The 12,906-nt window shown below is 44.0% G+C and overlaps 2 protein-coding genes across 4 annotated transcripts; one reads left to right on the top strand and one right to left on the bottom strand.

Moving 5' to 3' along the window:
- Window positions 1-1,073: 1,073 nt before the first annotated feature.
- Window positions 1,074-2,670, top strand: il17a/f1 (interleukin 17a/f1). Its single transcript, XM_021574075.3, has 3 exons — window positions 1,074-1,241; window positions 1,546-1,781; window positions 2,127-2,670. Exons 1-3 carry the CDS (start codon window positions 1,209-1,211, stop codon window positions 2,365-2,367), a joined length of 510 nt encoding a protein of 169 aa, XP_021429750.1. The 5' UTR covers window positions 1,074-1,208; the 3' UTR covers window positions 2,368-2,670.
- A 5-nt stretch (window positions 2,671-2,675) lies between these two features.
- Window positions 2,676-7,812, bottom strand: stmn4l (stathmin-like 4, like). 3 transcript variants are annotated; one of them, XM_021574073.3, is made up of 7 exons: window positions 7,491-7,812; window positions 5,714-5,774; window positions 5,485-5,574; window positions 5,062-5,267; window positions 4,654-4,845; window positions 4,230-4,247; window positions 2,676-3,315 (listed from the first exon to the last, which is right to left on the bottom strand). In XM_021574073.3, exons 2-7 carry the CDS (start codon window positions 5,724-5,726, stop codon window positions 3,307-3,309), a joined length of 528 nt encoding a protein of 175 aa, XP_021429748.2. In that variant the 5' UTR covers window positions 5,727-5,774; window positions 7,491-7,812; the 3' UTR covers window positions 2,676-3,306. The 3 variants fall into 3 exon arrangements, with proteins under 3 accessions (XP_021429748.2, XP_021429745.2, XP_090067251.1); XM_021574070.3 differs by lacking the exon at window positions 2,676-3,315 and having other exon boundaries at window positions 3,418-4,247; XM_090211125.1 differs by lacking the exons at window positions 2,676-3,315; window positions 7,491-7,812 and adding an exon at window positions 5,885-5,946 and having other exon boundaries at window positions 3,418-4,247.
- Window positions 7,813-12,906: the final 5,094 nt, after the last annotated feature.

Genomic DNA, 12,906 nt, shown 5'->3' with positions numbered 1-12,906 from the left:
TAAATGATCCACCGAAAGATTTTTCTTGTCTCTTAAAATGAATCAAACCAATGTGCCTGGCCTGAACTCAGTTCTTTGCTGTGACCCTAGTGGAACTAGTCATGTCCAGGCCCGCTATTTGGGACGTACTGTGTTAGGGTTCAACCTTGTACGGTGAAATTAATCATTCCAGACACATCTACCGATGTAGGATCTAAATTTGAGCCAATTCTTCTACAGCAGGATAATAATCCTGCAGCAACAGGAAATGTGAATTATAATGTGGATTAAAATACATTGACATATTTTGTAGGGGTTTTCATGAGGGAAAATCAAGTCTGACATTTTAAAATGGGAATTACAAACTTTAGAAGCCATTTTAAACCTTTATGACACTTTTATGAATCATTATGTGACACTTATGTGACACTTTACTTGGACTAAGTATTATGACCATCATATAATCATATAAGCCAGATAGGTCTATCATGTACATGCCCTTATGTCAATCATCAGTCAAAAAGGAGTGTGTCTTGTCCTGATCCTGATTCCTGCTCCTGCAGTCATCCCAGTCATCAGCCACAGAGCATTGGGGTATGTGCAATTACAATGATAATTGAATATGGTCAATTCATATTTTTTTGTATATGACATAAACATATTGTTGACACGTAGGCTATGGTGTAAAGCAATGTTTTGCCCTGTGTGGTAGGTTTTGTGGGTTTTGACACTCTTATGTAGGTGTGTGTCATAACCAATCATAATGTAATACAATATACAGTATTTCACAATAGGTCTAAAGATCTGTGTCATGACAGTATTGTGAACATATTAAAACAGGTTATGGCAGGTTATGTCAGCTGTTATGACATATTATGACATGGTTACGACAGTGCCATAACGTTTTATGACGCTGGGTGTCAAGTAAAGTGTTACCAAGATTTCCGTAGATGACAGCAGTAACTACGTGCACTACTTTTCGCAATGTGTGGTTAGCTAGTAAGCATTAAGCAGAGGATGAAAGGCAATCGCAGCATCACAGGAAGTGAAATGTCTGAGTAGACACACAGCCACTACAGTATAAAACCTACAGCATCACCTCAGACAACCTGAACAGAATCAGAACACGGCAGCAGAGAAAGACGAGCAGAACACTGTGAGACAACCAGACCAAGACTACAACACAGCAGCGAACTTTCACTGAGGACGACAAGACTAACAAACAAATCATGGGTTCTACTTCAAACGTACACTTTTTGATGGTAAGTGATTACTTGAGTGTCTTCAAGATATCAGCGGAGTTTGCCACTGGTGTCTGTATCTGCTGAGCAAGAAGTTGAAATTGTTTTAAATAGTTTTTTTCAGTTCTGTCGTTTTGATTATCCATTTTACCTCATTGGGTTCATAGTAGAGTACAGATTATGTTTCATGTTTTGCTGTTGAATTTGCCTGGCTCATAGTGTAAATCAGCAAACATATTTAGCAACAAATTTAGCAAAACTGTCCTATATATATGCCTTCATTCAGAGGTGATACCAGGCCACCAACAGTCCCTCTGTTCCTCAGGTGCTGTGTTTAATGGGGTTGTTGGTGATGATGATGGGTGCAGAGGCTGCCCCCCACGTCCATCCAGGGTTGACAGGGAGACGCTCACAGAACAACCTTCAGGGACACAAGAAGCCTGTAGAGCCTTCAGCTCCAAACACAATAACTGTCCCCCTGCACCTGGACCCGAGCGACTTGATTCCAGCCCGTCCCGTCAGATCCATTGGGAACCACTCCATCTCCCCATGGACTACCAAGTGAGGACCTGCAACGAGCTTACATAGACACCATAGAAATACCACAATACACACAGACAAACGTTTTTTTATTTTTTTATATATATATATATTTATATGCCTTTCAAAATAATAATAATACATTTTATTTGAGCCTTTCAAAATACCTAAGAACACTTACGGAGTAAGGAATAAAATAAAATATGAAAATGCTATATGCTTATATGAAATATGCCTTTCATACCATAAGGAAGCTTGCTTGAAAAAAACGTCTGAATTCTCAGCTGTGCTCTGTTGAATACATTGTGATCTCTAATATCGTCCTCTCCCCTTCTCTTTCTATCTCCTCTCTCTCTGTCTCTCCAGCACCACCTATGATGAGTCCCGCTTTCCCAATACCATCTCGGAGGTCAAGTGCTCTCTGGAGGGCTGTCTGAACGTCGCGGGTAAGGAGGACAGGAGCCTGGAGTCCAAACCCATTTACCACCAGATCCTGGTCCTGAGGAAGGTGATGGGGAGCAAGGACAGATACTACTACCGGCTGGAGGCAAAGATCATCGCGGTGGGCTGCACCTGTGTCAGGCCTAGCATTGAGCACCAACAGTAATGATATCAGTGCGGTGAGGTCAAGCCTGGTGGTGCAGCTGGTAGGGCCGTGAGTGTTGGCAATACCAAGGTTGTAGGTTCGATCCCCACATTCATTGAAAGTATTTGGGTGTTAGTTTTATGGAGCTTTGGCTCTATGTCATTGAAAGATCGATTTGAAAAGTCAAATATGGATATATTTTCTATTGAGCTTTAAATCACAAAATTAATTATGTATTTATTCAGTATATGGTTCTATTTATTTTGGAGTTATTTAATGTATTGGATGATATTTTGGTATTTATTGAATAAAGAAATTCACATGTTCAATTCAAAACAGAACTCCTTTAATTATCTTTTGGCATCTAAAATAGAGCATCATTTCTGTACATCAACATGCAGCCACATCATTCCCTGACCTCCATTCGCTTCAGTAGATTTACAATGATTTTGGCTCCAACAGACTCAAGTTTACAAACCAAACTCATAAGGACATTTAAGTTAAAACCTTGCCTGCAAGTGTGAGCTCAAAGCAAAATGTGTGATATCAAAGTATTTTTACTGAAGCATACACACTCATGCTCACGCTCATCCTTACGGAGACGCTCACACTCACACTCAGACCCCCCCGTTGGCACTGTTGGCATGTCAGCAAAGCACAGAGAGAATCCTGAGCAGAACACTGAAGAAGGTAGCAATGACGTCATCCTTTGTCATATGTTTCAGCTCGATCTTTTAATATCTTTTTTTGTTGTACTGATCAGTTCCTAAAGCAGGGCACACTGACCAATCCGCTTCGGTCGTTGACTTAACCACCTCTCTCATGTGTCATCATTAGAATCTCATAGTCTCAGTCTTTTCTCCAAACGACTGAACCCAGAGGGCTACAGTCTGAACAGGCTGGCGAACGCCCTTCAAAATGGCTTCCAAAATAAGTTCAGCTCGTGTTGTGATCAGGCCGTCATGAAACCTACAACACAGAGTTCAGAGATAGGACAGTTAGAAAAGACACGAGCGCACACACGTGACTAGTGCACATGTAAGTAAGCATACAAACAACAAGGGTCTCTTATACAGATGTTGTACTTTTTTAAATTGATATTGAGTGACACATCACATACATCTGTAACTGGTACATATTAGTACAAACAGCCTATTCCCCTAATAATCAAATCTACTATATCTGAAAAAACACCAAAGAAACTAGCCATGCACAATCAACACTACACTACTCACCACAGTGAAACACAACAGCCATTGACTACAGAATAAATACAGAGATAATTAACGCAAATAGGAGCTTTCCTATTTGAGATAGATATAAATTGCGAAGTCGGTAGCATCAGTATCCCATTCAATGACTATTTATGTACTGTACACAAGCTAACATGCCAAAACATGGTGAAAAGTGTAACAAACATGATGTGTAGAATGCTTTAAATTGAAGTATATGTGTCAGTGATTTTATTGACCGGAACTTTAAAAAAGTAAGCTATGTTTAGATTTCTTGCAAATAAGAATGTGTTCAAGGTCTATTATAAATACCCAGCCTACAGAAGGTGTAATTAGCTACTAAATGATGCATAGTGCTCTTATACTCCGCTACACTCAAGAGCAATACAAAACTACATCTTGATTTTCTGTCTCTCCAGGAAACCGCCTTGTGTGCACTTCTCCTACTTCAACTTCATCATTGTGGATTCTCGTCTGTCAAACAAATCCCACGTCCATTTTAAGAACCTGTCATGCTAGTCTCTTTATCTTGTCTCTTCTCTTCTCTCCTATTCTCACGCAACAAAACAGAGGCACCACGGGCTCTCTTTCTTTGTCTCCATCTCTCTCTCTCTACCCGCTCTCCTCCTTGTGTTCTCTGTTTTTCCTCACCTCCACAGCGTGCTTGTCCTGAAAGAGAGAAACACAGACACCACTCTTTAGACTTCCCGTCTGTTTTATATCGACAAACTAATGGTCAGAGGTAATGATATTCTATGGATGGACTAGTCAGTAGAGTGTATCTCAAATGTGTCTTGATTGTTTCTCAAACCAGCTACATTACATAGAGGTAATACACAGCACTTTGAACTTTAACATCACAAAAAATTAAATATCTTAACCAAATAGAACTATTCTGACAGAATATTGATGATATTGTCCATGACAGAAGAAAAACAAACAGAAAACAAAGGAGATAGAGTTAGGGTTGGGGATTATTCCATTTCAATGTTCATCAATGCACTTCCTGTATTGAGTGAATTGAAATGGAATGGACCCCAATCCTGCCTTGGGTATCAGCTGAGTGTAACTCTACCTTCTCCTGCAGGCGTTCCAGCATGGCGGCCAGGTGTGCCTCCCGTTTCTCCTTGTTGTGCTCCATGCGCAGCTCCATGCGCTCCTTGGCCAGCCGAATGAAGTTGTTGTGTTCCTCCAGGGCCTTCTGGGCCACCTCACGCTCGTGTTCCCGCTTCTCAGCCAGGTGCTTCAGCAACTCAGCCTCCTGGCACTAGGGTGTGATAGAGAAGGGTAGAGGGAGGGGTGAGTGGATGATCAAAGACCAGAGTCCCTATCTCTTCAATGATGCAAAGCAGTCTTGCTCAACTCTGCACACCTGACTCTAAGAATTCCATGTCCCCACCAAACTGGAAAAATGTAATTCTGAATTTGGTTAACATTCCCATATCCGCCTTTCCCTCTTGACCCCTGACCTCTGACCCCTCACCTTTCTCCTCTCCTCAGCGGCATCCAGCTTTCTCTGGATCTCTTCCAGGGAGGGCTCCCTGCGTGGAGGTGTGGTAGCGAGAGGGTTCGGACCCCCGTCAAACGAGGGGGGCTTCAGGATGACCTCGAAGGCCTGGCCGGATCTCCTCTTGTTCAGCTCAATCACCTCCATGTCCCTGATGATGCACAGATTCAGGTCCACCACATCTGCAGAGGGTAGAGATTAAGAAAAGTGTGACATTGTATAAAGGAAGGACCCAAAGGAAATAGAATACCAATAAGGGGGCGGGGCGCCATTTGTGTAGCTGCATCAAAAAACAATAATTATAGTAAGCTGATTGCTGGCTCATTGAATGAAATGGCTTCTATGGTGTGTTGTGGGACTTGCAGGTGGATTGTGGTAAAATTGTGTAAAGCTATTTGCCTTTCTTGGTGGGCTTTTCTTTGGCTTCAGGTAGGATGCAGGAACAGAAGATGGACACTAGAGGGAGCTCCCGTATCTTGTCTCTGTAGGCTGCAGGGGAGAGAAGACCATTAGCATGAATCTCCCTCTCCCTCTCCCTCTCCCTCTCCCTCTCCCTCTCCCTCTCCCTCTCCCTCTCCCTCTCCCTCTCCCTCTCCCTCTCACACACATGCAAACACACATACATTACCTGCGAGAGTCATTCTGCCTCTTGTTTATCTTCTAAAGACACTGTGGTGAATCAGATAGTCCTAGAAGGGGAGACAATAAAAGTTGATTAACATCAGATCCTGCAATCTGCAAACACATGTTAAATCACTGTACAGCAACAGAATTCCACTACCATTACAATAATACGGACCATTGTGAACTACTGTAAAGCCTTTATTCAAACCCACTCATAGAGCGCATTTGAGCCCTTACGCTTGTCACAAAAAGAGAGAGGGAGGGGTGAGGAAGAGATAGAGAGGAGGATGGGGATTGGGTGAGAACACCATTTGCATTCTGCTGCAGAAGTGACCTAACCACTAAGCTCTCTCTCTCTCTCCTCGTGATAATAAGGTGGACAGATCACACATGATCAGAGCATGATGGTACACTTTTGTTGTATAATTAAACAACATGCAGGCCTTATTGTCTACAGCAAAAAGGAGAAAGTGATGGATGGAGAGAAAAAGAGATACTTGATAATAACATCCTAATAATCTTTCCATTTGTGTTATCTCCTGCTCTTCAAGCTATCGCTGTGACTCAATTGTGGTCTATTCCTTTCACCACAAAGACAACAAAAGAATCCACCCACAGAGAATCTAAATATTCTCTCTCGCACTTTCTTTGCTTTTCTCTCCTCTCTCTTTCTCTCCATCCACTCCTTTCTCACTGGCCCCTAATCTTACACACTTGCACAAAGCTACCTCGCAACAGTAGCTAGGCCACTAGGCCACATGATACATTCCCCTTACATACTCAAAACCTTCAGTCATGACTAACTGCAGGACTACTGTTCCACATTGAACATTGCTGTTGTTGAACCTGCCTACTGTGAGGCTTGACTGTAGAAAGAGTCTGCAATATACTCAATCCTTCACCTACTTGAATTCAACATGCTTTTATGACTTAGCTTCCTTTTTCTATGAAGTGTCTTGTTGCCTGTTATATTGTTTCCTCAATATTTCTGAGTGAGTATTCATGCCGTGTTGAAAGAACAGGAAGGCACCACACAGGGAGAGAGTAGGAGGAGTAGGAGGGAACCAAAGGCCCATACACTACCCTGCACACACACACGCACGCACCATGAATGCACGCACAAACACACTTCTTCCCACAGTGTAGATGAATACACACATCGTACAGATTTCATTATCACCAGTCAATCACAATAAAAAAGGAATCCCATAGTTATCACTGATATCTCAATCCTAATCTTAGACTCACAATCTCCTCATTGCATAAGCAAAGTCATCTCATAGTCATCTTGTACTGATCATCAACATCTTCTTTCTCACTTTAAGCTATTTCTTCAACAAGTGAAGCATTTTGTAATAAATGCATAATAAGTAACGCACACTGTATGAATTGCATAAACTGCATGCCTGTGAACCACACGTTTCACTACATTTCAACCCATCTGTGGATAATCTGTGCAGCCAGACACTGTGCACATGCACACACTCGAACAACTGAGGTGAGGTAAACTCCCTGTGCAACTCGGGTGATGTCATAGTCAATGCTGCACAGAGAATGTCCATCATCTGTGGCAGAGAGGCATCCCATGCATACACTCTGTTTTCTGTGGCTAAAGCCTTTTCAGATATAAAACAGAACAATCTTTAGAGAATGCACAACATACACACTTAAATTAGAAAAATATACAAGAAAACAGCTTTGAAATGAATATAATAGGACTATATACAGGATGCAACATCTCATATTTGTGTTTGTTGTTTCAGTAGTTTTGATGGACTCACCCTGTGCTGAGCAATGTTGGTGGTACTCTCCTTTTATTTCTTTATCTCTCTTTCTTTCTTTCTTTCTTTCTTTCCCTCTCTCTCTGTCGTTCTGCTGCTGTTTGGGCTGCTCTCTCAGCAGCATCAGCACCACAACCAGCTATTACTGCATGACATCACCTCCCAGCCATCCCATTGGCCCAGAGGAATCAAGGCCCCTGATTGGCTGGAGAGATGGTGGAGGGAAGGGGATGGGGGTAATGTGGAGGAGGAAAGAGCTGGGGGTGAGGTTGTGTTCTTTAGCGTTTACTGAGTGGAGGCCAGCTGCAAGGATGGATACATCCTAAATGGCGAGAGGAACAAGATAATAGCAAATAGGTGGATAATAGTACAGTCACCAGGCACAAAGGATATGTAAGGACAGATGTTTGTCACAGCAGTTCAATGCATGTAAAGATGGGAGACATGAAAAGACAGAGAAATTAGGGGGGGGTTGCTGGAAATTAGGTTTAATACTGCAACATTTTTTCTCAGCCTCGTGGCGAAATGTGTAGAAAATCAGGAAATTTGCTTTAAAACGCCAATATTTTCTCTTAGCTACATGGCAAAATGTGAACAAAAGCATGTGATGAGCTATAAAACAGCTAAAGAAAATGTCTCTGTCTCTGTCCCATAACAAAAAGTGTAATATTGCAGGAAATTAGCATTTATCTCTCTGCACCATGGCAAAATGTGTTGAAGTGTAGTAAGTTCGCTTATTTCCCCAGAACAAACAAAAACCTCGGAGGTCGGTCCCTCAAAAGCACTAGTTCCAGCCCTGATCCATCAGTTCATAATTTCTTGATAATTGAGTGAATGAAAACACTGGTCATGTCTACTCATGTTGTATGACACTGAGCTGAAGTACTGAAAACAGAAACCATGAATGGAGCACAAAATGTAAGTCGCTCTTTCTGATGAAACAAACGTGTGGTTGAATTTATTCAGCTACTGTGACTGTTGTCTTTTTGTTGTCTTGGCCGTATTACATATCACGGTGGCGTGTGAACTAACGGGTTATAGAGCAAACAACTCAATTATCTCAACACAGGTTGTAATATGGCTTTTTTCCTGGCTTGACTTCTCCAGTGATTTTACCCACGCACCGCTACTGGTCAGAGATAACTTTTACAGTGCTTTGAGAGTCTGATGGCGGTCACTGACTGAAACGTTTCAGTGATTTTGCATGAGCATTGCATAGTGCTTTTCCTTAACTAGGCATACATAGCACTCTGAACAAAAAGTTAGTTGCAAAATCAGATGGGAATAATGTTGAATTAAGTGGCTGCTTGTGACTGGTTTGAGTCAGTCAGATTTTAGCAGTAAATGTCAGATCTATTACTGTCAGAACCGAGGGCTCTGTCTCATCATTTTCAGTTCCAGAGCTCTGGATGACTAAACAACACTCACCTCGCAAACAGCCCTGTGTGGATCAGCCACTACCCACCCACCCACCCAACACACACACACACACACACACACACACACACACACACACACACACACACACACACACACACACACACACACACACACACACACACACACACACACACACACACACACACACACACACACACACACACACAAAAAAAAAAACACACAAATACACACACACACACACACACACACACAAACACAAAAACACACAAATACACACACACACACACACACTCACTCACTCACTCATGTGTGCACACAAACCGTGTCTGGATCAACTGCCTGCATGCTTCCTGTGTAAGCAGCCTGTTGACAGCTCTTTAAAACGGTCCACCTGTTCTTCTGGTTCTCCTACAAGTGTCTCAGTTTTAACGTTATTTCAATAACAGGACCTGAAATTAAGTTGAGATATAAAGGGTCTTTTTAAATAGCGATCAATAAATAATTCCGTAATATAATGGAAACAATTACTTAACATGCAGAGTGTGCAGGTTTTATTCCACCCAGCACCATTACTATTAATCAGATGTGTTAGTAAGTGCTGGGATGGAGCAAAAACCTGCAGACCCTGCAGCACCGTGGGCCCAGGACTGTCAACCTCGTACTGACAATCTTTAGGCTTGTGTGAGACTCCACAGAGCTAGATCCCCTTAATAAACTACATGTCCCATGATGCCATGCATGGAAGTGGTACCTGGAGCAGAACACTGAGTGCTCGAAGAACATCAGGAACACAGACTCCCAGCACGGCCATGGCATCAATCAGTGTTCGCAGAATAAACAGGAAGAGACTAGTAGCTGAAGAAAAAAGGGATAAAGGCAAATGTGATACTATAGGATGAAAGGAACCTGAGCCATCCACCAATTTACATGAAATACATTCTCTAGACATAAAAAGCTGCATTTCTGCGTGAAGACTCACAAGCATTAATAGCGGGAAACATTCATATTAATGATCGTGCCCTCAAGGCGAGAAGTCAGGTGCATTCGAATGATGTCGTAATACATTAGCGTTGCAAGGCAGGAGGATAAGGGCAGGGACTGTGGAGTGCAGCAGCTCAGGGAGGCAAATAAAACAAACACATTAACAATAGAGTGGAGTAGAGAGAGGTGGTTTTATTAGCACAGGGTGCATTGTTATTAGACACAGAGGGGGGAGGGATCGCACCAGCCCAAAATGATGTCATGCAGCTGCATGCCAGCAGGAGAGTTGTGTGCAGAGAGAGAGAAAGTGAGAGGAGGTGAAGGGGGGTGCGAGTGGGTGCTGATGAGAGAAATGTGTGGGCTATGAGTAGAGGAGAAAGGTACAGTACAGGATGCAGATAGAGAGAAGAAAAGGAAAGAGAGAAGGAAGGAAGGAAGGAAAAAGAGGGGGTGGAAGAGAGTGGTAGAGGTTATCAGTGGAGGAACCGAGCCACAGCATTGGAGGCATTAAAGAGATTGAGGGAGAGAAGAGGGAGGACGTTGCTTGTATAACACCTTTCCATTGTCTATCACTGCATTGGACTGTGTAGTCTTACCCCTGCAAAAGCCGAAGAGCAACCCCATATACCTTGAGTCAGTGTAAAACAATGACATAAACGTTCCTAGGAGAGGATGCAGTGGGGGATGGGAGGACGAGCAGAGGAGAGTAGACGACGATGTGTTTGCAAGGAAAGCCTCATCACCAGTATCCCTTCAGTGATGTCATTTCCAGCCAATCACGGGAGCTCCCTTTCCTCTCTCTGCAGATGCAGTACATGCATCAGTCTCATCGTCCGCATAGATCCCTTAACTAGACACAACAAACAATAAGAGGACAATGTCACGAGGAAGGCAAGGCGTTACGTCACTAAAATGTAATCATTAATAACAGACGATGCAGCAACAGTCATGTTTGCACGAGGTGGGGTGGGGACGTGCATGGTTTTACAGTATATCTATAGGTGTTGTGAGGGGGAGGGGGGACGCACATGGTTTTACAGTATATCTATAGGTGTTGTGAGGGGGAGGGGGGACGCACATGGTTTTACAGTATATCTATAGGTGTTGTGAGGGGGAGGGGGGACGTGCATGGTTTTACAGTATATCTATAGGTGTTGTGAGGGGGAGGGGGGACGTGCATGGTTTTACAGTATATCTATAGGTGTTGTGAGGGGGAGGGGGGACGCACATGGTTTTACAGTATATCTATAGGTGTTGTGAGGGGGAGGGGGGACGCACATGGTTTTACAGTATATCTATAGGTGTTGTGAGGGGGAGGGGGGACGCACATGGTTTTACAGTATATCTATAGGTGTTGTGAGGGGGAGGGGGGACGTGCATGGTTTTACAGTATATCTATAGGTGTTGTGAGGGGGAGGGGGGACGCGCATGGTTTTACAGTATATCTATAGGTGTTGTGAGGGGGAGGGGGGACGCGCATGGTTTTACAGTATATCTATAGGTGTTGTGAGGGGGAGGGGGGACGCGCATGGTTTTACAGTATATCTATAGGTGTTGTGAGGGGGAGGGGGGACGCGCATGGTTTTACAGTATATCTATAGGTGTTGTGAGGGGGAGGGGGGACGCGCATGGTTTTACAGTATATCTATAGGTGTTGTGAGGGGGAGGGGGGACGCGCATGGTTTTACAGTATATCTATAGGTGTTGTGAGGGGGAGGGGGGACGCACATGGTTTTACAGTATATCTATAGGTGTTGTGAGGGGGAGGGGGGACGCACATGGTTTTACAGTATATCTATAGGTGTTGTGAGGGGGAGGGGGGACGCACATGGTTTTACAGTATATCTATAGGTGTTTTGCGGGGGAGGGGGGACGCACATGGTTTTACAGTATATCTATAGGTGTTGTGAGGGGGAGGGGGGACGTGCATGGTTTTACAGTATATCTATAGGTGTTGTGAGGGGGAGGGGGGACGTGCATGGTTTTACAGTATATCTATAGGTGTTGTGAGGGGGAGGGGGGACGCACATGGTTTTACAGTATATCTATAGGTGTTGTGAGGGGGAGGGGGGACGCACATGGTTTTACAGTATATCTATAGGTGTTTTGCGGGGGAGGGGGGACGCACATGGTTTTACAGTATATCTATAGGTGTTGTGCGGGGGAGGGGGGACGCGCATGGTTTTACAGTATATCTATAGGTGTTGTGAGGGGGAGGGGGGACGCACATGGTTTTACAGTATATCTATAGGTGTTGTGAGGGGGAGGGGGGACGCGCATGGTTTTACAGTATATCTATAGGTGTTGTGAGGGGGAGGGGGGACGCGCATGGTTTTACAGTATATCTATAGGTGTTGTGAGGGGGAGGGGGGACGCGCATGGTTTTACAGTATATCTATAGGTGTTGTGAGGGGGAGGGGGGACGCGCATGGTTTTACAGTATATCTATAGGTGTTGTGAGGGGGAGGGGGGACGCACATGGTTTTACAGTATATCTATAGGTGTTTTGCGGGGGAGGGGGGACGCACATGGTTTTACAGTATATCTATAGGTGTTGTGAGGGGGAGGGGGGACGCACATGGTTTTACAGTATATCTATAGGTGTTGTGAGGGGGAGGGGGGACGCGCATGGTTTTACAGTATATCTATAGGTGTTGTGAGGGGGAGGGGGGACGCACATGGTTTTACAGTATATCTATAGGTGTTTTGCGGGGGAGGGGGGACGCACATGGTTTTACAGTATATCTATAGGTGTTGTGCGGGGGAGGGGGGACGCACATGGTTTTACAGTATATCTATAGGTGTTGTGAGGGGGAGGGGGGACGCACATGGTTTTACAGTATATCTATAGGTGTTGTGCGGGGGAGGGGGGACGCACATGGTTTTACAGTATATCTATAGGTGTTGTGAGGGGGAGGGGGGACGCACATGGTTTTACAGTATATCTATAGGTGTTGTGCGGGGGAGGGGGGGCGCACATGGTTTTACAGTATATCTATAGGTGTTGTGAGGGGGAGGGGGGACGCACATGGTT

This window comes from Oncorhynchus mykiss, chromosome 19, assembly GCF_057628025.1.
Source record: "Oncorhynchus mykiss isolate SJ-2025 chromosome 19, ASM5762802v1, whole genome shotgun sequence".
Taxonomy (NCBI): Eukaryota; Metazoa; Chordata; class Actinopteri; order Salmoniformes; family Salmonidae; genus Oncorhynchus; species Oncorhynchus mykiss.
This window is presented reverse-complemented; position numbering and strand designations above follow the sequence as displayed.